The 24,498-nt window shown below is 39.1% G+C and overlaps 1 protein-coding gene across 7 annotated transcripts in view; it reads left to right on the top strand.

Moving 5' to 3' along the window:
- Positions 1-24,498, top strand: part of LNPEP (leucyl and cystinyl aminopeptidase) — a 58,947-nt gene that overhangs the window by 19,279 nt on the left and 15,170 nt on the right. For 6 of the 7 annotated variants that reach the window (XM_062018092.1, XM_062018090.1, XM_062018094.1 and 3 more), the window contains 7 exons: positions 6,369-6,500; positions 8,732-8,852; positions 9,441-9,595; positions 9,926-10,039; positions 13,224-13,355; positions 17,439-17,570; positions 23,020-23,180. In XM_062018092.1, the coding sequence (XP_061874076.1) occupies positions 6,369-6,500; positions 8,732-8,852; positions 9,441-9,595; positions 9,926-10,039; positions 13,224-13,355; positions 17,439-17,570; positions 23,020-23,180 (947 nt within the window). The remainder of the gene's footprint in view (positions 1-6,368; positions 6,501-8,731; positions 8,853-9,440; positions 9,596-9,925; positions 10,040-13,223; positions 13,356-17,438; positions 17,571-23,019; positions 23,181-24,498) is intronic. The other variant, XM_062018096.1, reaches the window with a different exon arrangement.

The raw sequence follows: 24,498 nt of genomic DNA, 5'->3' as shown, positions 1-24,498 counted from the left end.
ACTATTGAAGGAAAGTGATTGAGGACAATTCAAGAATGAGGAAAATGTTTCCTGGGATACCTAGGTACTACTATCTTGGTAGCAATTACCTGCCTGCTGTCCTTTAGTATATCTGCTAATGCCCAATGTGGTAACAGACTTCCCCAGAGGAATAAGCAAGAGCCCTCACAGTAGCAAGCAGGCATATATTCATAGAATCATAGTATGGTAGGGGTTGGAAGGGACCTTTAGAGATCATCTAGTCCAACCCCCTGCAGAAGGAGGTTCACCTAGATCAGGTCGTATAGGAACATGTGCAGGCAGGTCTTGAAGACCTCCAAGAAAGGAGACTCCACAACCCCTCTGGGCAGCCTGTTTCACTGCTCACTCACCCTCATGGTGAAATAATTTTTTCTTATGTTTAAGTGGAACTTTTTGTGTTCCAGCTTCATTCCATTACCCCTTGTCCTCTTACTATCTACTATAGAAAAGAGGGATGTCCCAACCTCCTGACACTCAACCTTAAGATATTTATAAATGTTAATAAGATCACCCCCCAGTCTCCTCCAGACTAAACAGCCCCAGTTCCCACAGCCTTTCCTTGTATGAAAGATGTTCCAGTCCCCTGATCATCTTGATGCCCCTGCACTGGACTCTCTCTAGAAGTTCTCTGTCCCTCTTAAGCTGAGGAGCCCAGAACTGGACACAGGACTCCAGATGAGGCCTCACCAGGGCAGAGTAGAGAGGGAGAAGAACCTCCCTCAACCTGCTGGACACACTCTTCTTGATGCATCCCAGGAGGCCACTGGCCTTCTTGGTCACAAGGGCACATTGCTGGCTCATATTTAGTTTATTCTCAGTCAGGACTCCCAGGTCGCTCTCTGCAGAGCTACTCTTCAGCAGTTTGACCCCCAGCCTGTACTGGTGCATGGGGTTGTTCCTTCTTCAGGTTTTTTCCTACCATACGTGGTTGTGCAGGACCTCCAAGCTGCCTTCTTCAGTAAATGCTTTGTTGAGTTAGATAATCTAGCCTCTTCATCACCTTCCTTTCTTTCTCCTATGATTTTACTCAAGTTTTGTCTTTTCTGCAAGGTGTTTATGCAACTTTGCATGGACAGGAAGAAGTCATCAAGGAAACTGCTGCATGTGTTTATGGTATCAGGCAGTGCTGAGATTTCAGATTGTGCCTTCCTCTCTGCAAGTGAGTCATTTGATGTGGTGAACAGTGACTGTCAGTAGATACATGCAGTCTTTTGACTCTTCTTGAGAGAATCTGCAAAGAAGCCACTTAGAGCTCAAGTTCTGTTTTTACAATGTGGAATGTCATGGTTTGACATGAAGCTGTTTCTGGTAAGGGGGGAGGAGCTGTAAAGATGATTTCTGTAAGAAGTTGCTTGAAACTCTCCCCAGCTCTGAGCCAGACCCACTTCAGGGGCTGAGCCAGTTAGGTGCCTCCACCATCGCTTTTTAAGAAGACGGAAGAGGAGGATTCTTTCTGTTTCTTCCTTCTTCAGCCCCTTCTTCATTTTTCAGCTGGTGGTGGTACAAGGAGTGGGTCCAAGGTCATTGAGGGAAGAGAGAAGGAGGTGTGGTGGAGCAGAGACACCCCTGCATTCTATGGAGAGTACTGGTGAAGCAGTGATTTGTTTGCATTTTGTTAAAGACCCTGCATCAAGGGCAGTGACTCATTTTAGTAAAGAGCCCACATAAGAGGCAGTGACTCACTTCATTAAAGATGCTGTGCCGGGGTAGTGGCTATGCCCAGAGGAGGCTATGTCCTGTGTGCGGGACCCCATATTCACAGAAGCTGTATCTGTAGGGAAAAACCTCCACCAAAGAAGCTCATTAAAATTATGGCCAGAGGAGGTCATGTCCTGTGGGAGGGAGCCTGTATTTGCTGAAGCTGCAACTTTGGGAAGAACCCACACCAGAGATGTTCATTAAGGATTGTGTCCCCTGTGAGGGATCTTGTATCGGCAGAAACCACAGCTGCTGGGAAGAACCCACACCAGAGGAGTTCATTAAGGACTGTGTACCATGGGAGAGACCCTGTATCGGAGCAGGGGAAGAGTGCAAGGAGTTGCCCTCCTCTGAGAGAGAAGTGGCAGAGCCCATCTTTGAGAGACTGACCACATTCCCAGTTCCCTGGCCTCCCAGGCTGTTGAGGGGGAGGAGGCAGAGATATCAGGAGCGGTGTGCTGAGTCTGGGAAGAAAGGACGAATGGGGGAGGGAGATGTTAGTGTTGGTTGTCATTTTCTCATCCTACTCTCTTTTTGCTTTTGATTCTGTTCTGTTTCTTGTAGGTAGTAGAATAAACTTTCCTACTTTCCTGTCTGAGTAGTGGAGTCTGTTTTGCCTGGAACCATAATTGGCAGTGAGCCCTCCCTGCCCTTGTCTCAATCCACAGCATCGTTGTTTTTCTGGTTTTTTCCCCCCATTTTGCTGGGGCCTCTGCCATCCTAACGAGGGTGTGGGTGAATGGAGGGCACCAAGCAAGAGGCTTTTGTGATACTGCATTGCTGGCTGGGCAAAACTACAACACTGATCCAGCCAACATGCCTGACAGGTCAACTCTATTTCTTGCATAGTGAGTTCTTATTTTCTACCAGAGAGTTGTCTTCTATTTATACTGGAAATAGTTGAGTCATGTACCTGAGGACCTGTGAATTAAATCTACAAAAAGCAGATTGTTACTTGCCTTAGTCTTGCATCTTCCCATAACTTCTGCCTTGCATTGGCAGTCCTGCAAAGTATGTGCCTGTAGGGTTCTGTGCTTAGGTAGGAACTGCTCCTTGTCCCACCCGTTTATGCTCACCTTTAAGTGCTGTTAAAAAGCATCCAGCAGATCTTTTGATGCTATCTGTGGATACTAATTTGTGCTTGATTTGTGTGCATGATGAGGAATCACATAGGTGGAGAAAGCATACTGATGAGATGCCTTTACTGTAAGGTTATTTATGCATCTCTTTCTTCCTCCTTACTCAGGACCCACTTACATTTCAGTTTCTAGCTTTTCTTGCTGCAGAGTAACATTCATTGGATTGCTCTTTTTTCCATGACATAGGAAGCCATTTGAAGAAGGAACATTTGAGAGATGTGGCCTTGTAGCTATTCTACTTGCGGTGAAAAGTGTGTTGGTATTACACATTTGTATCGTAAACACTGGTGTTAGAAATTTTCACTGTTGGTCACAGTGCATACTGTTTATCTGTTCATGTACTATGTAGGAAAAAAATCTTTTTCCTACCTACCTTTTGTACATAGAGCTCTTCTAATGACTTGTGCCACTCCTACATCATGAATTCTCTTTTAAATTCCTCTCTTGTGTCTCTTTTTGGTGTTTTGATTCAAGCTAATGTTTGTCATACCACTTGAATTAACCTTCAGATCTGCTTCTTCCTTTTCTGCCTGGCATACTACATTTCATCTGCTCAGCTACCTAGGTGCCGTAGGCAGATGGTCCAGTGCCTCTTTCAAAGTGAGAATTCTCCCTCCCCATCTTGTCCATCTTTTTCATCATCTGGTTCTTTGCTTTTTAACCCATCTTCTTTGGTTGCATTTGTTCTTGGTGTCAGACATTTTTCACTGAAATCTCTTTAGCCACTCTTTTTCTCCTTGTAACTTCTACTGAACTTGTAAGTTTTACTGAGCTTGTTACAGTGAGAATGTGTTTAGGAGCATATTAGTAATTTAATCCACATTTTCTTTTGTTGTTTCCGTCAGTTTAAAAACTTGGCTAGCACATCATCTCTATGATTGATAAATATTTGAGAAAACTTCCAGATGTGGAATGACATTAAAATAAATGAAGTTGTCTGATCAAATGTGAGTTCTTGTGCTGAAGGAGCAGGCCAGGCTTAGTTAGAATTTATCAAGAAGATATAAGAACATACAGCACAAGAGAATTGATAGTTTTGCTAATGGACAATATCTCCAAAGTAATTACTCATTTATGTTTATATTGCAAACAATATTATTTTTTGGAGAGCAGTGCTGCGGAGAGGGACCTGGGAGTTCTGGTGGACAGCAAATTAAACATGAGCCACCAATGTGCCCTCATGGCCAAGAAGGCCAATAGCATCCTGGGGTGTATTGAGAAGAGTGATGTCCACTCCACATCTACTGTGCCCTGGTGAAGCCTCATCTGGAGTACTGTGTCCAGTTCTGGGCTCCCCAGATCAAGAGAGACAAGGAAATTCTCTAGAAAGAGTCCAGTGGAGGTTCCAGTCCAGGGGACTGGAGCATCTTTCTTGTAACGAAAGGCTGTGGGACCTAGGGCTTTTCAGCCTAGAGAAGGCTAAGGATAGATCTCATTATCACTTACAAATATTTAAAAGATACTTGTCAAGAGGATAGGGTGACACTTTTGTCTGTTGTCTCAAGTGACAGGACAGGCAGTAATGCGCATAAGCTGGAACACAAAAAGTTCCATTTAAACACAAGGAAAATGTCTTTATTGTCAGGATGAGGGAGCACTGGCACAGGCTGCCCAGGGAAGTTGTGGAATCTCCTTTTCTGGAGATTTTCAAAACCCACTTGGGCACGTTTGTGTGTGACCTGATCTAGGTGGACCTGCAGGGAGATTGGACAAGGTATCTCTGAAGGTCCCTTCCAACCCTCATCATTCTATGATTCTATCATTCTTTTGTTTTGTCCTCCTAATTTGTGCCTTGGTAGTTTGATACTGTGAAATTCCTCTTTTGATGTTGTATGAGATTTAAACAAAGTCTGCTAATAGGTTCAGAAGTGGTTCTTTTGGGTTTTGTCTAAATAGATTGCACACAAGAATTATGATAAAATCCTTATTTTTGTGTCTGAAGAAATAAAAAACATTAGACACAGGAGCCTCTACGTAATAGTATGCTACCTCAATAGCATTTCTTGTATCTCTTCAGTTCTCTTGTAATGGTACCCATTTTTATATTTACTTGATATGTTTTTATGACTTATTTCATGGCTTTTGTTTCAGACCTCACAAGTAATTTAGCACATGCTGAATTCTAACGTTTTAGATGTAGCCTGGATTAGATATTCTGTGTAGATTCCTAATGCAGTATGTACAGTTTGATTCTTCTACACAGATAAAATGTGAAAAATTAATAATAGGATCATGTTGTAAAGAAGTATAATATTTGGTGAGATCATTGCTAGGATAGGCTTGCTTCTGAAAATAAAACACTTAAACCTCTGTAGGAAAAAAAGTGGAACAGTTTTTCTGTGATTACTGAAGGCCTTCGTAACCCACTGTACTGAATGGAGAGACTTTTTAGTTTATCCTTGAGGAGTTTAAATGTGAAACTTTAGAGTTTTCTTTAAATACCTACATGAGCAAGAGATCACAGAAGCAGGCCTTCTCAACTACCATGCACATCACTAATATGGCAATGTGTAGTGGCTGACATACTAAGAGTAGAAATAAAGTGTGAGTGTTTTGGGCTTTTGTTTTATCAGGTGGTTTTTTTAAAGGAAGATAATTGATTTTTGATCTGCAGCCACAGTAAATTTTCTTAAATAACATGTTACCTCTTTGTTAAGATCAAGCTATAGTAAAGGCAGAAATGTATGAATTTACTAACATAGTTCAATGATGGCACTCTTCTTATACAGTGGTCAGAGTAGGTGATTGTATTGATTATATCTTCAGGCTTAGAAATCTGTTCCTCTTTAAGACTGACAGCTTTTTAGTGGCAGTAAAATGTTAAGTCATTGGTTTGAGCTTCTACACTGAAAGTAATTTAAGATGTATGGTATCTTACTTCAGAAGATTATTAAGTGGAAGTTTACTTTTGGCAGTGTGTGTTGACACTGGGCATGGTTTTGCTTTGAACTAACTGAAACCTTAGGTTCTCTTCACTTTTTGTATTGAAACCTCTTAATTTGTAAGCAGGAGGTATGAGGGTTGGCTTTTTTCTGTTGTTTTAAAATAATGGGTGTGTCTGATTACCTATTTTTGAAGAGGCTTTTAGGAAGAAACAAATGTTTACCTCATGCTATGCAAGTATTTTTGGTAGGCTGTGCTGAGTTATATCTTTGATCTAACTTAAAGCTATCTTGAATTAATACTAATCTTGATGTTGACTTTGAATTATACTGGGGTTTTGGTGCTGAAGTAAATTAGATTGATGATTTCTCCAGCAATGCATTTCAGTAATACTACATAATGAAAGCTTTTGGACTGTATAGTTTTAAATCTTTTTCGTCTCCCTAAGTTTTTTTTTATACCATGCATAGATTGTGAGTATCTATCCCAGTGAAATGTAACTAAAATATGTTCTGCAAGTTTGCTTATAAACTTTTACTAGTATGAAGTAATTCTTTACCAGTGATTCTGTGATGTAATAGTGTTCTTTTGTCTGCATTAGTAACAATGTTTTCCTTTCACCTGCAGAAAGCCACTACTGCTGTGACAAATGGAATTGTTCAAGATGAGTTTTTTGTGAGTTTGAAGATGAGCACCTACCTAGTAGCCTTTGTTGTTGCAGACTTGAAGAACATCAGTAGGGAAACTAATGGGAGTCTGGTATGTTTGTTCCCCTTTAAGTTCTCCTTCACCCCTTCCAAGCCAACCAGCCAGCCAAACCACAGCAAAACAATCTTCAAGCCAACACACAAACTCTCTTTTGAAATGATTTGTTTAATTGGTTTTATTATACTTACTTGGCCAAAACCCAAGCCATTGGCTGAACTGACTTCAGGGCTTACATCAGATTGAGAAGGCTTTTATTGCAAGAGACTCAGCATCAGGTCTTGTTAACAGTGGAAATTTACAGGACCTAAAATTCCTAAGAGCTTTCAGAGCTGAAAGTTTAAAATTTTTAGTTCTAGTGCTTCATCTATGAGGGATGCAAACCCTCATGCAAACCAATAGTTGTTCAAATGATATACAGAAACATTACAGTTCCCAGGGAAGCCTACATACTGTTTCAAAAAGTGCTGCAAATGTGTTCTTTACCTGCAAAGATAATTAACCTAAAAAAACCCACATGCTCTGCAGTAGATTTAGAATAACTTCAGGTCTTGAACACAATGATGTCATTGTGACAATGACATCATTGTGGGGGTTTCTGGTTTTTTCAGAGGTTCTGAAAGGCAAACAGTGGGTCTTGTTTGATCTTTGTCCTTCATGGGCTTACATTGCAGGGTTAGTGAGAAGTTCCTACAATGTGTGCAATTAAAGTAACTAAGGAAAAAGCACGGTAATATTAGGAGTTGCTACTTATTTTAGGAGGTGCAGGAATTTCATGTAAACAGTGGTTTTCATGACTCTATAGCAGGAACTGCCTGTTTGTAGTGGAATGTAGTGACAGCACCTAGCTAGGAAGAGACAGAAGGAAGTGTTAATAGCATTGCAGAAGGAGAAGCAGCCCTCTCTTTAATACAGTATACATAAGTAAAGATAACTGGTCAATAGGCTTTGATTCAGACTTTGATAAGTACTTCCACTTACAGCTGAACAGGACAGACTGTGTGGTCTAACTTAGAAAGTACTTTGAAGTACTTTATTTTACTTCAGGTCTGTTGTCTATTGTCTGTTGTACTTCAGGCTGTTCAGGTCTTTGAACAGTATTCTCATAAAACCATGTAACCAATTCTTTACCAGGCAGAAAGCTGATCTGTATACTAAATGTTTTGTGTTTTCAGAGAGTCTAAAATAACTGTATATATGGTTAATAATACTGAGACCAGACTTGCATGGATTATCAGTACTTCAGAAATATTTTGTGGCCAAAATGTATAGGAGAAGAGGAAAAGACTGAGTGGTGTATTCTAACTAAGAAAGCTGGCTCTTAACTGTACTTCTCCTTCATTTGGACTACCAAGTGAGCTGTGGCCAGGTTAGGGAAGTTCACACAGAGTAAGTTTAATGTCATGAATATTACAAGATGGATTAGAGTTGTAGTAAAACTGTTTTGTATTCATAATGCAATGAGATTTTTTCTCAACTCTAGAAGGTCTTGGGGGGCTTTTATGGCATTTTTTTGAACTTAGAATTTGCAACTAATAATACTTTTGTACTTCCAGGAATTCTAGATTAGATCCATACTTCCTTCACTCTGTCCATCTTTTGAAATATCATTTGGTTATCGATTTGTGGCATAGTAAGAGGGACCTTTTTTTTTTTTTTTAGATAGAGCAGGAAAATTAGTCTCAACATATTTTGTCTCTGTTTATGAAAGAGAATCCTAAACCTGGATAAACTTGTAACCTTATCAAACTGATTTTCTTGATATAACTACCTCAACATGAATAAAACTGTAACATCTGAATTTTTCAACCCTACCATTCTATGATTCTATGTGACCCTACCTTAGATAGGGCAATGGATGAACTTTGTGACAACCATTATTTCTTGAGATAATTTCTTGCAAATAACAACTAGCCTTATCATACTGGTAGGCTAAACTTCTAGATTAACTGAGGTATGGAAAAAGAATCATTTAACTCATACAGCAGTAAACAAGGGAAGTGGATCAATTTCTGTTCTTTCTTGAACAGCTTCCTTAAACTTTCACCCTTGAATTGTTCTTGAATATACCTTGGTCAGCTGGATAGTATGTGTGTATTTTGATTAGTGAATAAGCTCTAGCAAAAAAATTAACTCTTTATTGACAGCTTTATAACTCTTGTTTTTAGCTCCTGTGTTTACTCCCGTAACCATGTCCGATGTGTTTCAAGAGCTACCGCCAGCTCCTCTCCTACTACTAAAGGTTTTGTAGCCTTACATTTCAAAATCTTTTCTGTTTGAACTAGGTATCTGTCTATGCCACAGCACAGCATCTAAACCAAGTTGGGTATGCCCTAAACACAGCAGTGAAGCTTCTGGAATTCTATCAAAACTACTTTTTAATAAAGTACCCTCTTGGAAAATTAGGTAAGTTCTTTTGAACTTTTTTATACAGAAGACATAATAAATTCTGAGAAATGCAGGGAAACTTTCATTCTAAAAAGATGTACTTAAAAGAAAAAAAAAAAGACTATGTAAAGCATCTATGAAGTAAGGTTCCGTCAAAATTAATTTTAAAATGATTTAAGTGTTTGTATTAAGAGTATTAAGCAATTCTCAAGCTGGAAAGTTTTTCTAAGATTTTGACACAGGTTTGCTTGTACTTGTGTGTTAACATCAAAGAAATAATGCAGTCTTAATGATGTGCACTATTTTCACCCATGCAAAATCTGGAGCTTGATTTCTCAGCATTTATTAGTTTGACTGGAAAGACATTATCTTAGCCCCCTTTCCTTGTGCATGCGAGATATATAGGCATTGTCTGTGTAGTGCTTTAAGTTGTTTGTGTAAGAGAAACAGTTATAAATCTTTGGGACTTCTATGCTTGAGATGTGACCACGTGTCCACACAACAGGATTTAAATAATGAGAGGTTTAGGGATTCTGTAGTTTAGCAATGAAATATAGAATTGTTTTAACTAGCAATTTTCAAAAGCTTCTTTCAAATCTTTTCCAGATCTGATAGCAATTCCTGATTTTCAGTCTGGTGCAATGGAAAACTGGGGCTTGATCACCTTCCGAGAAACAGCACTTTTGTTTGACAATAATACTTCTTCAACAAGGGATAAAAAGTTAATAACTGCAGTGATAGCACATGAGCTTGCCCATCAGGTACTACATTGAGGAAGTTATTGTTTAAATGTTAGAGGTTCTTTTTTTTTTTTACTTCTTAAATTGCAATTCTGTCCATAAATTCACCCTTGCCTTCACTGTGACTGGTTTGTGCATCTTATGAGTTGAGAATACCCACAGGTATATTTTTCTCCAGTTCAACAGGCAGAGTGCAACTCTGTCATGATGTACTTGGGAATTATTCATGCAAAAATATAAACTTTTTTTGACTGAACTTGATTTTGCCAAAAGATAAAGCTGAGGGTGAATGGCTACTGTACTCATTTGATCGTATTTCTGAAAAATAATCACGGTTTTGATCTTTCATAGTGGTTTGGCAATCTAGTAACTATGGAATGGTGGAATGATCTCTGGCTAAATGAGGGATTTGCTACTTTGATGGAGTACTTAGCCATGGAGGCGATATTTCCAGAATTACATTCAGTAAGTAATTTCTGTAACTATGCTTACTCCACCTTAGCTAAGATCCGATTTTTAATGATGCCCGTAAAGGACTATAGTTCTAGACCTGTATTGAAATTCACTTTGGGCATCACAAAAATTATATTACACCTCCTCTATTTTGGCACTGTCATGATATTGGAGGTGGGTTTGGGGATGCTTTGATGAGGATACACTGGTTCTTTGGAGTTTTTATTAGTATTTTTTTATTTTAATAGTAGTCTGCATGAAGTCTTTGTGTTTTATCAATTAAAGCATTCTGTGCAAAATAGCAGGTGTTTAAAATGTCAGTACATAAAATAAGGGTGTCAGTACATAAAATTAGAAATTTGTTGACCAAGTTTGTCTGCTTCTACTTTTCTAGTAGATATAGGAAGTACTAGAGCTTTAAGTTACTTAAATATGCCTGGAGTAACTCCTGTCTTTCCGTCGCTATGGTACTTAGTTGTGTCTGAATGAGTTTGAGATTTGCAAATCAGGGGACCTGATATAAAAGTATCATGGTCCCAGTGGATATGGATTCTGGTGGTATTGACTTACACCAATAGTATTATGTGCTGTTCCCACAGGCACTTCTGTTTACACATGTGTTTGAAGGATAGAATCTTTTTTATATAGTACCCTAGTGATCATTTAAAAACTCGATCCAGTACTAAGTGATTTAACTTTTCAGACTGTAGTGGTTTAGCCCTGACTGGGTTCCAACTGCCCACCAAATCATAGTATCACTCCCTCTCCTAAACTGGACAGGGGAGAGAGTTTTTGAGTCAAGATAAGGACAGGGAGATCACTCAGCAATTAGCATCACGGGCAAGACGGACTCAACTTGGGGAGAAATGGTTTCATTTATTAACAAACCATCAGAACAGGGAGATGAGAAATAAAACAGAATCTTGAAACACCTCTCCCCAGCCCTCCTTCTTTCCAGGACTCTCCTTCCTTCCCACCACAGCAGCGTGGGGAATGGGTTTGCAGTCAGTTCATTACAGATGGACTTTGCTGCTGCTTCTTCTCAGAGGGAGGCCTCACACTTCCCATTGCTACACTGTGGGGTCCCTCTCCACGGGAGACAGTCCCTCATAAATTTTTCCAGTGTGGGTCTTTTCCATGGGCTACAGTTCCTCATGAACTGCTTCAGCATGGGGCCTCCCTTGCAGGCAGCTCCTCACACTCTGCTCCAACATGAGTAATCCACCAGGAGAACAGGTAATGAGTGCTCCATCCTGGCTCCCTCACAGGACCAAAAGTCCTGACGGCAAACCTGCTCTGGTTTGTGATCCTCTCTCCCCACAGCTCCCAGGTCCTGCCAGGAACTTGCTGCAGGGTGAGCTTCCCACAGAGTCATAGCCTCCTTCAGGCATCCACCTGCTCTGGTATCGGGTCCTTCACGGGCTATGAGTGGATCTTTGCTCCTCTGTAGTCCTCCATGGACTGCAGGGAGATGGCTGCCTCACCATGGTCTTCAACCACAGGTCACAGGGGAATCTTTCTTTCAGGGCCTAAGCACCCTCCTCCCTCTCCTTCTCCATTGACCTTGGTGTCTGCAGAGATGTTCTCACATTCTCAGTCCTTGTTGTTGCTGAAGTTTAGCAGCTGCACAACAGTTTCTTCCCCTTCTCAAATACGTATTCACAGAGACATTACCTCAGTCAGTAATTGACCAGGACTTAGTCAGCTACAGGATCCATCTTAGAAATGACTGTCATTAGCCCTGTCAGTTAGAGGGGAAGCTTCTGGCAGATCTTTGTTTAAATAAGCTACCCCTGTAGCACCCTCACTACCATATCTTGGCTCAGGCAAAACCACTACACAGATTCTGGGAAATGTGAAGGATTCAAACTTTATCCTTTCTCTCAAAGGGAGAGACTACCAGCTATTGCTGTAAAACATCACTGCCACTGCATGCAGGCAGAGAAACAAAAGATTAGTGGAATTAAATAGAGGAGGCACTGCAGAAACTAATTTTTCATCCTGGGTAATGATGTCTCCTAAGAGAGGAGATACCTGAGCTCTGGAACCAAGTTCAAGACTTCTTATGTGATTTGTATTAGTCATAGGATTAAAAACCTGACGTGTACTGACTGTTTCATTCTTGCTGAATTGTGTTCTTAGTATTCTGACTCAGTGTGAATTTTGAGTCCTTAAATCACCATTGTTACTGTGTTAAGAAACTTGGGTTGCTAGCTTGATTCAACAGGATCTCGGAGCTAGGTGTTTTCATTTGGCCTGACTTGGTTGTTGATGGACACTGTAAGTATGTCTGTAGAGCAATTCAGCTTGTCTGTTGTGTATGTGGTGAGTAAGCACACAAAACTAGTCTAATCTTTTGGTAGAGGCATATCTAACATTTGCATACTTCGTGGTGCCTGACAAGATGCCTTCACCAATGTATAATTTCACCAGTTGGTGGTGCCAAGATGTGTTTTGGTAAAATTTTTAAAAAAAAAATCACTCAGAACCTCTGCAATCAAGAAGAGTAGCTTTAAAATTTTAAACTTTTTTTGTATCATACAAGTCTTACCTTTTCCATTTTTTTTTTTAACTTTCTGCTATATACAGAAAACTATAGAAAATTGTTTACTCAAGTTTCAAGGAAATGACTTGGGCAATACTAAAACAGCTTCTTTTTGGTGTTTGGGGTTGTCTTGTTTCTGGTAACAATGAAAATATCTTCATTCTAGAAAAAAGAAGGAAGAGACTTTGGTACTGGAATCACTAGAAAAGATGGTGTTTACATTCACAAAAACATCACTCTAGTAATTTCTCTAAAGTTCATGCTTCAGTATTAAAGCATACTAAGTGGTTTTGTATTCTCTGATTCCTATCAATTAACTGAAAACATTGGTGAGCCAAATCTGAAATTCGGCACATATTTAGTGGTAGGTACATACGTTTATTTTCTCTAGCACTAGTGATTCATTTGCATGAGACAAGAACTTAAGAGTCTGCATAATAATGGAAACCCAACAGTGAGAATCCACTGTTAAAATATGTTGGGGAAAAACTAGATTTTAGAATGCTACCCTGGCAATTCTATTGCTGCCTCAATTGACAGGAAGGAGAGTTAGACCATGGCATGTTAGACCAATGGAAGACACAACCTTAGTTGTTCTGCTTACCATGTGTGTTCTAGCTTCTCAGATGCTTGTAAATGTTTTTCTTCTAGGATGAAGATTTTGTTAATTTCATTTTCAAGGCTATGATGAAGGATTCCTTGAATTCTTCACATCCAGTCTCTTCTGCTGTTCAGTCTTCAGAGCAAATTGAAGAAATGTTTGATGCACTTTCTTATATCAAGGTAACTTAATAAATATTAGGAAGTACTTGGAAAGTGATATTTTAACTATTGAAAACATGAATATGGAATCATGAGTAAAGAGACATGTATTGACAATTGTTTGAGGCAATTTACACCTAGCACAAACAATGCAGATCTCTCAATAGTGTTTTTGAGCATCTACATATCTTTTAATTAAGGAAAGATTATGTACGTATATTTGTGTCCTTAACATCTTTCCACTTGGTACATGCTTCACCACATCCAGAAAATGTAAGTGTGAAACCAAAGATCCAATTAGACATAGATTCTTTTTCTGATAGCAGACTGTAACAAGTACTGAAGAAAAGGGTAATAACAAAGTTCTGACTGAAGCAATCGCTCCTTTTTATACTCCCTCTGCTTTTAAAAAACAGTATTTTAGAGACTTCTTGAGCTGGAGGCTTGAATCTGGAATGTAAAATTGTTTCACTGGTTGTCTATGACTTGATTATTTCTTATGTCTAGTGAGAGTTGTGTGTGAGATTTATGTTTTATAGGTTCACAGTACCTCACTTGAAAATGCATGGGGGGCAAAATATCTGTTATTGCCCAATTTTTACTCATATTGTCTTGGGTTTTTATATACCATGTCCCATGATTTTGGTATTATTGGAGGAAATCCTTTCATATCCTTTGAATTAGCTGCCATTCCCCCTCCCCACTAGTTGTGTATGCTTGTACTTCCTGTGTAATAAGAAACCATAGGGACAGCTAGTGCTAATTAGAAGTTAATTACTACATCTTCCTCTGCTCAGTGGGATACAGTTCTCACAACTGACTCAGTTTGGCTCCTTTTGATTTCCTTTTGCAAATCTCAACTGTCCAACACATGATATCTGTCATCCTTGAGTAGTCTGAGGTGCCAAATGGACTTAAAACAGTGATGGGTTTCTGTTTATTTTGGTCTCTGTTTTCTGAAGTACAAGAACAGAGATGTGTCATTTTCAGCTTCCCTTGGTTGTGAGATGGATTTGGTTTCTCTAAGCTGTATATCAAAAGGCATGGCTGTTGTTTCTTGCTTCAGAGTTGCTATCTCAAATAATACCCTTTTTGGTAAGTTTCTCGAAGCTATGCATCATGCACAATCATGTCTGTAGCAAACTAACTTCAGAGATAATGATTCTATCATACTTTATCTGATCAAATCTCCTCTATATAATTTTAATGGAAATAGTCTAATAAGTAATGGGGCTGGAGTTTCTGTCAACTAGTAAAGTGTTATATTTGGAGAATTAATTAATTACTACTAGTAAATATCTGTACAGTCTGAATAAAACATTGCAACCTATACCTTTTGAGTTTAGGAGCTAACCAAAATAAGTTTTACCCTTACATTGTCAGAAACATTTTTTTCATGTCTACTTTCTATGCTTCATTGCATAGCTCTTTCATTCATGCATTCATTCATTCATGTTTTGCACTTCTCTTGGCCCTATATCTTAGCTAATGCTTGTGGCAACTTTTTTGGGAGGACAGTTGCGACATGCTCCATAATCAGCTTGAATTGTACAACTTGCTTTGTTTTTCTATACTACCAGCTGATACAGATTAGTAGGTGGCCTCTACATTTAACTGTCTGCAGTGGGAATGATTATACAAAGTTATCTTTGACCTGGTTGTTTTGCAGGCTCTTGGTAAACCTAATACTCAAGGGCAGCACAACAATCCACTTGGCAACAACAAAGTGTTTGAGAGGATATGACAGTAAGAAAAGTATAGAGCTATAGCTTAAGTACAGATACATGCAAGAGAAGAAACTATGACTATATTATTAAAAACTTTAATAAGGGATATTCCTTACCAGAGGAAACTTATTGAAGGAAAATTCTGGTTTCATGAATAATTACATTAACCAGGCTCTTCAGTTTCAGCAAAGATGTTACTTAAATTCGAAATCTTGAATTTATAATGTCTAAGAACCATACATGCTCCCATTAAAGTCTTCCTTTTCTAGATCCTTTCTCAGAAATAGTACTAAAAATATGAAGTGCGTCTTTAAACTTTTTGTGGTTTGTGGCTTCTCATCTGCATTCAGTTATCCAGTAGGAAAGACCTCAGGCAATTTACTTTTTAGTGGCTATGACATACAAGCATTTCTGTGGAAGACAATTGGACATTTTTAAAAGAAAGCAAAACCCAACATCTTTCTGTCTACACCTACTTGGCCACTTTGATGCTAAGACTACTCAATTGCTACTTTTTTAAAAAAAGAAAGATATATTTAAACACTGTCAAAATGCACTTGTCCTTCTACAGTCAATTCCAGCCTACTAGATGTCTCTCATCTTTTTCTTTTAGGGTCTTTTTTAATAGAACCACAGTTCATATAACTCTTAAGCACTGTCTTAGAAGTGTACCATACCACAGATTATTGCTAATGAAATATGGCAACCAACAGACTTAGCAGTAAAAAGGCAATATTTTTTAAATGGTTGTTAAAGGTTAAAGGACTTTGTTAGAAAATAAACCCACAGGGCTTAGATTCTGAGTGATTTGGTGCTATAAATCCAGTAACATTTGATATATCAAACTATTACAAATACACTACTAGCATGATGCACCTTCAGTCCAGTCGCATTCATGAATGAGCACAGCCACATGTAAGAAGTTTGGTTGTGTTCAGTGACAACTCTCACAGCTAGATTAATGAGTAGCGGGGTTTACTGAAGCAACAGAAGTGCAGATTCTCTTGAATTACCAATGATAAACACACTGTCTGCAAAAGCACTTGCAAATGCGAAGGATATGAATAACACGGCTGGAGACTGTAGCACGTTAAAATATGAAATGGCATTATAGAAGTTTCTAGGTTTCCAGGGAAAGCACTCGGTATAGCTGAGTGTTTGAATCTCACCCAGCTGGCTTTCCTGTGGTGGAAAGACAGATTCAACCATCAACTGATACCAGAAGGCAGTAATGAGGCCCTCTCAGCTCATCTATGATGGTGTCTTCCCCTGATGTCCCTCCTCTATTAAGCAATATTTGTACTATTTTTTACTTCTAGGTAGAGCTTGAGTGACTCTAGTCATACATACTTGATCATAATGGGTGTAAAGTTTCAGTGAGGGGTGGTCACACCTCAGAAGTGGATATTTTCAGGATGTTTTGATATTATGATGATATTATAATAAGCTAAGCTCAGCTAAAGAACATGATTTCAATTACACAGTCATTTTCCTATATTTTGCTCTTCAAGCACAGTTACTCCTGATTAGAAGGTCATTAGTTAATCATCTTTGTCATCTCAAGGGACAGACTGACCTGACACTTGCCTGATATTTACATGTTTCCAAACAATTCATTGCTGAGTCAAGGACTTTGCTCAGGATAGCAGCTACGCTGCTCATTAGTTCTATGGTACCATCAGGCTTCAATCCCTGCAGCGATATCACGGAACCTGTCCATGTTGTCTTCACCCTGCTGCATCGTCCATGCTGTTTCTCTTCTAGTCAGCATATATACCAAGCTCCCCTGGTGTTGCCAGTGTCCAAGGTTGCAGGTTATGTTGCTTGGGGAAGTATGGAACAGAACAAATTCCGTGTAATCCGCTGCATTCCATCTTGAAAGTTCCTTTAGTGGTGTGCCCTCTCTTAAAATGCGGATGACACTTTAGTTTCAATGTCTCATTAAGTATTAATAAATCACCTCTGGTGATTATTCCACAGTGTTATTAAGTGGAAGAAAATGTTAAGCTCTGTTAGGTTGTTTTGTAACTGTATTTTGAGTCTTTGAAATATTAAAAAAATATTGTTTTCCAAAGCAGATGAGAAAAAATACATTATTTTATAAATAATTATGTTAATTACTTTTATAATACTATTTATTAATAAAATGCATTTAGTTATTATGGTTTTGTAACTGTATTTGGTGTTTATGATACATTTTTAATGTTTTTTTCAAGGCAAATAAGTGTTAGGATAATTATTCAAATGATATTGTTTGGGAAAAAAAATCTGCCAGCTTCTGAGTTATACTTGTACTCTGAAAGAGCTATAATATCCATATGCTTCAGTAAGTTGTATAACTTTACTGCTTGTTTTCTTTTTTTTCCCCTCCCTAAAGGGAGCTTCACTTCTTTTGATGCTGAGGCACTATCTTACTAAGGATGTTTTCCAAGCTGGCATTGTGGTATACTTGCATAATCACAACTATGGATCTGCCCAGAGTGATGATTTGTGGGACAGCATGAATGAGGTATCCATTGTTTGGGATTCTTTTCACTTTTCAAAGTGTGTTGTGATTTTTAAAATTTGTTTCCTTGTTTATGTGTATGTTATGTGTACATATCCTCTCTAGAATTCTGTTTTTAGTGTGTTAGCACTGGAATAATAATAGTCATCTTAATGTGGGTCAAAACTTTACTTTCAAGTAATAGTTGAAACCAGCCTCTGTAGAGATCTTTACATACTCTCTGCTAGTGTAACTTTCAGTGACAGCTTCTGTTTCAAGAATAATTCTGGGATTGTAGGAAAAGAGTTCATAAGGGACGGTTTAGTTCAGCAGCTCTCAAATGGTAAGTCAGGCATAAGACTGTATCTGATCAAAGTTGTTGTACAGAGAAAGAATGAGGGCACAAGAAAGCAAAGACGTGGGCAGGAGAGAGTCGTACTGTGGAGGAGCTGCAGAGCCCAAGACTGAGGGGCCCATGTGAAGGAGAGAGAAGAGACTGCATAAGTGAGAGTGCAGGAGAGAGAGCATAAGGGAGGGGACAGGGAGGAGTGTACAAGAATGAGAGAGTATGCATGCAAGAGGGTGCGAGTGCAAGGGGGGAGCGATCCCAACAAGAAAGAGCTGCTGAGTATCCCCAGGAATTGTCAGGGCAGTCAAAAGAAGAGTTTTACCTGTGATTGTGTGTGTGCTGCATATTGCTTATTAAAGTCTCTGAAAGATAAATGAGGTTCCATCAAAAATGCTGAGTTTTAGGCAGAATACTGCTTTGGTTCACAGCATCTAATGATATTTAAGTTTCTGCAAAACTAGAGACACTGTTAGTTATTCTCAGCTATCACAAGTGTCTATAAATTTATGTGTTAGTCATACACAGTCACAGTTTTCCACCTGGTGATGGATTACTAGTGATATCAGACTCTCACTTGATTGTGAATGAGAACTCTTCTAGTTTTGTGTAGTGATTTTTATAGTGCAGAATAGACTTTCCTTTCCTTAGCATCTGCAAAAAAGAACCTCCTCACCAACCATTTTCAGTTATGCGCATGTGGAGAACATACCACAGGATATCCATCTAGAGTGGCTAGGGAGACCACACAGATGCCTCATATTCACTTAATGTGAGGGCTTAACTGTTGCTAGATGCAGGATTTCACATTACATATGAGGATGTTATGGGAGACAGTGTCAAAGGCCTTGCTGAAGTCAAGGTGGATGACATCCACTGCTCTCCCCTCATCTTGACAGACAATTATACCTTCTATATACCTTATATGTGTGTATATATGTATATATATATATATATGAGGTATATATCAGGTTAGTCAAGCAGGATTTCCCCTTGGTGAATCCATGTTGCTTACTGATAACCTTCTTTTCCTTCATGTGCTTAGAGATGACATCCAGGATGATCTGTTTTATTGCCTTTCCAAGAATGGAGGTCAGGCTGACTGGCCTGTAATTTCCAGGGTTATTCTTTGTGCTTTTTTGAAGACTGGAGTAACATTAGCCTTCCTCCACTCCTCAGGCACCTCACCTGTGCTCCACGATTGATGAAGAATGATGGAGAGTGGCTTAGCAATAACATCAGCCAGTTCCCTCAGCACTCTTGGGTGCATTCCATCAGGACCCATGGATTTGTGGGTGTCCAGCTTGCCTAATAGATCCGTAACCCAATCCTCCTCAACCAAGGGAGAGTCCTCCTTTCTCCAGATTTTTCTCTATCCTCCAAGGGTCTGGGCTTCTTGAGGTTTGGCCTTAGGAGTAAAGACTGAATCAAACACAGAGTTCAGTAGCTCCCCTTTCTCTGTATCCTCTGTCAGCAGGGCACCCACCACGTTCAGCAATGGGCTCACAGTCTCCCTAGCCTTCCTATTGCTTCCTGTTATATTCCTATAATATCCTTGAAGAAGTCTTTCCTGTTTTCTTTTACTTCCCTTGCCAGATTTAATTCCAAGAGGGCTTTAGCCTTCCTTTTTTGATCCCTCCATACTCTGACAACATTCCTATACCCTTCCCAACTGATCAGGCCTTTTTTCCACATTCCATAGTCTTATTTCTTCCATTTGAATTGTTTCAGAATCTCCTTGTTAATTCATGAAAGTTTCTTACCTTGTTTTCGTGATTTTTGGTTGGTTGCTTGCTTGCTTTTTACTTATGGGGATGCACCAATCTTGGACTTGGAGTAAACATAGCTTGAAAATTAGCCAGCTTTGTTGTCAACCGATCTAGAGTCCTAGCCCATGAGATTCCTCCAAGCAGATTTTTGAAGAGGCAAAAGTTAGCTCTTCTGAAGTCCAGGGTCACAACACAGCTTAATACACTGCTTCTTCCATGCAGGATCCTGAACTCCACCATCACATGGTCACTGCAGGCCTCAACCTTCACATCCCCAGCTAGACCTTTTGTATTTGTTAGCACAAGTCCAACAATACACCCTTACTCTTGGCTTCTCATCCACCTGTGGTAGGAAGTTGTGATCAGTGTACTATGTGAACATGCTGGGCTGTGTATGCTTAGCTAGCAGATATCTTGAGTGGTTGAGGGCCACTGTGAGAACCAGGGCCTGGGATTGTGAGGCTCCTTTCAGCTATCTGTAGAAAGCCTCACTGACTTCCTGATCAGGTAGTGTGTAGTAAATTCCCACAACAATGTCACTCACGTTAGCTTGATCCTTAACTGTCACCTATAAACTTTCATCCCCAACTAGGCAGAGGTCACTACCTTCCAGTTGCTCTCTCACATCAAGAGCAACTCCACCACCTTGTCTTGCTGACTTGTGTTTTCTTAAAAGTACGTAGCCCTCCATGACAGTACTCCAGTCATATGACCTATCCCACCATGTCTCTATAATTTTCATGGAATGGTAGGGGTTGGAAAGGACCTTTAGAGACCATCTAGTCCAATCCCCTTGCCAAAGCAGGTCGACCTAGATCAGGTCGCACAGGAACATGTCCAGGTGGATTTTGAAGACCTCCAGAGAAGAAGACACTACAACCTCCCAGGGCAGCCTGTGCCAGTGCTATCTCATCTTCACAGTAAAATAGTTTTTCCTTATGTTTAAATGGAACTTTTTGTGTTCCAGCTTCATCCCATTACCCCTTGTCCTGTCACCAGATACAACACAATAAAGGAATGTACCAACCTCCTGACATCCAACATTTAGATATTTGTAAATATTAATGAGATCCACCCACAGTCTCCTCTTCTCCAGGCTGAATAGCCCCAGTTCCCACAGTCTTTCCTCGTAAGAAGTCTCTCTCAAGAAGTTCCCTGTCCCTTTTGAGCTGGGGAGCTCAGAACTGGACACAGGACTCCAGATGGGGCCTCAACAGGGCAGAGTAGAGGGTGAGCAGAACCTCCCTCAACCTGCTGAACACACTCTTCTTGATGCATCCCAAGATGCCATTGGCCTTCTTGGCCATGAGGGCACATTGCTGGCTCATGGTTAGTTCATTATCAACCAGGACTCCCAGGTCTCTTTCCGCAGAGCTGCTTTCCAGCAAGTCAATCCCCAGCCTGTACTGCTGCATGGGACTGTTCCTTCCCAGGTGCAGGATTCTGCGCTTATGTTTGTTGAACCTCATGAGATTCCCCTCTCTACAGCTCTTAAGCCAGTCAAGATTCTGCTGAAAGGTAGCACAGCCTTCTGGTAAATCAGCCAGTCCTCACAGTTTGTTATTTCCCCCATTAATTGTGCCTAGCCTGACTGTTTGAAAATGGCCCTTTCTTTGATCATAACTTTTTTCTCTCCACACAGCAAATTGCACAGTCATTTCTTAAGTCTGAATATTCTCTATGGAAATTGACAATCATAGTTGGAGTGAAGATGAGAAAACTGCATGAAAATAAAAGAAAAATTTATAACATGGGAAGCAAAATTTTTGTACACCTGGCCTTGAAGAATGAAGTCACTTTCATGCATTCTTTGGTTAGGAGTTAGGAGCTACTGCTCAAAGATAGATACGTCAAAATCAATTGACACCAATAAAATTTTTGCTGTGATGAAACTATGATTCTATAATTTCTAATGAATTGGTTTAATTTCAGGTGATTACCAGGACTTCTATTTTGGAATAGAATTATTTCAGTGGAGCAAATTTCCAGTCTACTCAAGACTCTGTACAAATTAGTCACAAATATTTCTGCCAATCTTTAGTTGGCTCCCAGTTATCAGCACAGAAAGACTGAGATGTGAAACAGACAAGTTAAAAAGGTGCAAGTGTTAGACCTAACTAGTTCCCTGATCTCTTAACATTCCTTTCATCTTGGGTTTGGCTTGGGGTGTTTTTTTGTTGGTTTGCTTTGCTTTTTTCATCTGGCTGACATTAATAATATGGATTTCTTGGTAGTTTGAAAGTATAACAGGAAGGAAAGGAAAAGATAGTGGCAAGAGAAAGGAGAGCACACCTTGGGCAATTTATTAAGCCATTGCATAATGTAACATTGTAGTAACAATGCTAGCTTGTGGTAATGAGATGGAGAAAGAGGATTTAGCCAAGACTGCTTTTGGGGAGTATGTAAAAAGTTAAAAACTATGTACACTTCAAATTCCATAAATTTTAAACTTTTGGTAGAGAATTGCTTACCTGGAATCAAAACCTCTACTGAAAGTTTGTGATCTTTACTACATAAATAATACAGTATTTTGCCATGAGTATAAACTGTACATGTTGTTGTTGGCTTGAACAGAGAACAGTGGGCAGTAAGATGCTGATGAGGTAAGCTTGAGATAGACATGATACAGGTTAGTGGAAGATAAATGTGACTTGAATAAGGATATATTGATTTCCTTATGTTCCTGATAGCTCAACCTAAAATATCTTTTCATTGAGTTAGAGGATGTGGTGTCTTTTTTACATTGGATGTTCATCTCTGCTGATAACGAAGCAGTTATATGTAGATATTAAAAAGTGCTTGTCCCTCAGTGGAAATATTGTAGTACAAACAGTACCTGAAAGATTAGGAGAGTTTGGGAGTTAAGCTGTGCAAATGATGGTGAGGGGTAGAGGGGATTTAAAAAAAAGAAAAATCGTAAAGAGTATGCTATTTTTGTTACACAAACCCTGTCACTTTAATTATTTTTCTAATATTCGTTTCAGAATTAAATCAAGATCTTTAACCTGAAACAGCCTCACAACATCAGAATACCTATAAGGAAATAGAAAGGGTAGGAGGGAGCATGGGAGCTTACCATAGCCTTCTTTTCTGTAACATTCTCTTCTCCACTTTCATGGCATACCAGTTCAGTCTATTTGGTGTTTCCAATTTGTCTTTCCACTGCCTGTCCAGGATACTCTCAATTTAAGAAAACAAAACCCACTTGCTCCCCTAAGTTGTTGCTCATGAAATTTCAGAGCTCAGTGTCCAAGTGATTGTTTATAGATGCAGAAGCATCTACTACTTACTTGGTAAGTTAAGGAGAAAGATTTCAAGATATTCACCATTTTCTACTTTCCTGTTATGTTCTTTACAGATTACCAACGGAACACTAGATGTAAAAAAGTTGATGAAAACTTGGATTCTGCAGAAAGGGTTTCCTTTAGTCACTGTTGTCCGAAAGGGAAAGATTATTTCTGTACAACAAGAGAAATTTTTGTATCATGTGGAAACAGAAAACTGGACATCAGATGCAAGGTTATTACCTTCTTAATACTTTTTATCCATTAAAATCTACCTGCAGTATCTTTCTTGTAATCTGTCTCATTTGTATACAGAGATTATAGTATTTTCTTTGAAGAAAGGTAGTAATGGAGAATTTGACACCCAAGTTCACATATCTAATATCTACCTGAAGATCCATGTCTGTTTCCACCCAAGCAACTGATAAAAATCTGTGACATCCTTTGTAAGCTGAATTTCTTATTTACATCCTTTCCTGAAGCTTCTAAGCTTGAAGTAATGTATTGTTTAAAATAATAGAATGAATTCTTAATTTTTTAATACCAGATCTCACAGGTAAAGTTTTCTTTTAATTTCAGCTGAAGGAGAGCGGGTTTCAGAAGTTACAGATGCATATATCTTACTTGAGAGCCTCTACTCCTTTCTGCCAAAGTTCAGTGTACATATTTGGCTTTGTTAGAAGAAAGTAGAGAAGCTAGATCCAAAGCTTTCTTGGATTAAAAATTTTAAGATGGCACTAATGCATAACAGCGCATGCCTGTATATATGAGAGGCAATATGCGTTGTTGCAAAAATGAAAAGGAAGTACCTAAGCAATTCCTGAAGCAGCAAAGATGTGGCAGTTGCAAATTGTAAAAATTAATTTAGTGCAAATATGTCTTATATTATGGATGTTACTGTATTCTGTAACAAACCAATATATCCAAGTTTGAGTCCTCTTGAGGTTTTTGTGGTTTTCTTCAGTTGTTTGAAGTCTTAAGAGGATCTGAGTCCTTAGCATCGTTTTGCAGAATCAGATATGTGAAAGGGATTTGTCTCTTAGAATGCTGGAAGTTTAGGGCTTTGGTTTATTTTTGTTATGTGGAGGAAGGAAAATGATGTGTAAGTGAAAGATAAGGGAAAAAGGGAAGAGTTGTTAGGCTTAATTATTATTCTGTCTCTAGTTGATGTCAGTTGGAGGAGTGCATGAAAATCTTTTGAAGAAGAGTGCTCTGCTTGAGTCATACACAGAAGAGATCTTTGTTAGAATTGGAATGCATGTGTACAACTTGTTTAATCTCACTCAGAGTTATGTTTTCTCTAAATAGTCAAGTTCTTATCATTATGAGCCACCCTTCCAATTTGTACTTCACTTCAGACAGTCTTTGTAGTATGCAAGCAATTATGGTTTCTATTACCATGATTTGGAGTTCAAGTCTTGTAATTAAGTCAACATAAACACAGTGGGATCAAGTGTGCCTTCAGCAGATTTGCAGAGGATACCAAGCTTTGTGGTTGACATATCAGAGGGATGAGATGCCAGAGAGACCTAGACAAGCTTGAGAAGTGGGCC

The sequence above is a fragment of the Colius striatus genome, chromosome Z (assembly GCF_028858725.1).
Source record: "Colius striatus isolate bColStr4 chromosome Z, bColStr4.1.hap1, whole genome shotgun sequence".
In the NCBI taxonomy this organism is placed as follows: domain Eukaryota; kingdom Metazoa; phylum Chordata; class Aves; order Coliiformes; family Coliidae; genus Colius; species Colius striatus.
This window is presented reverse-complemented; position numbering and strand designations above follow the sequence as displayed.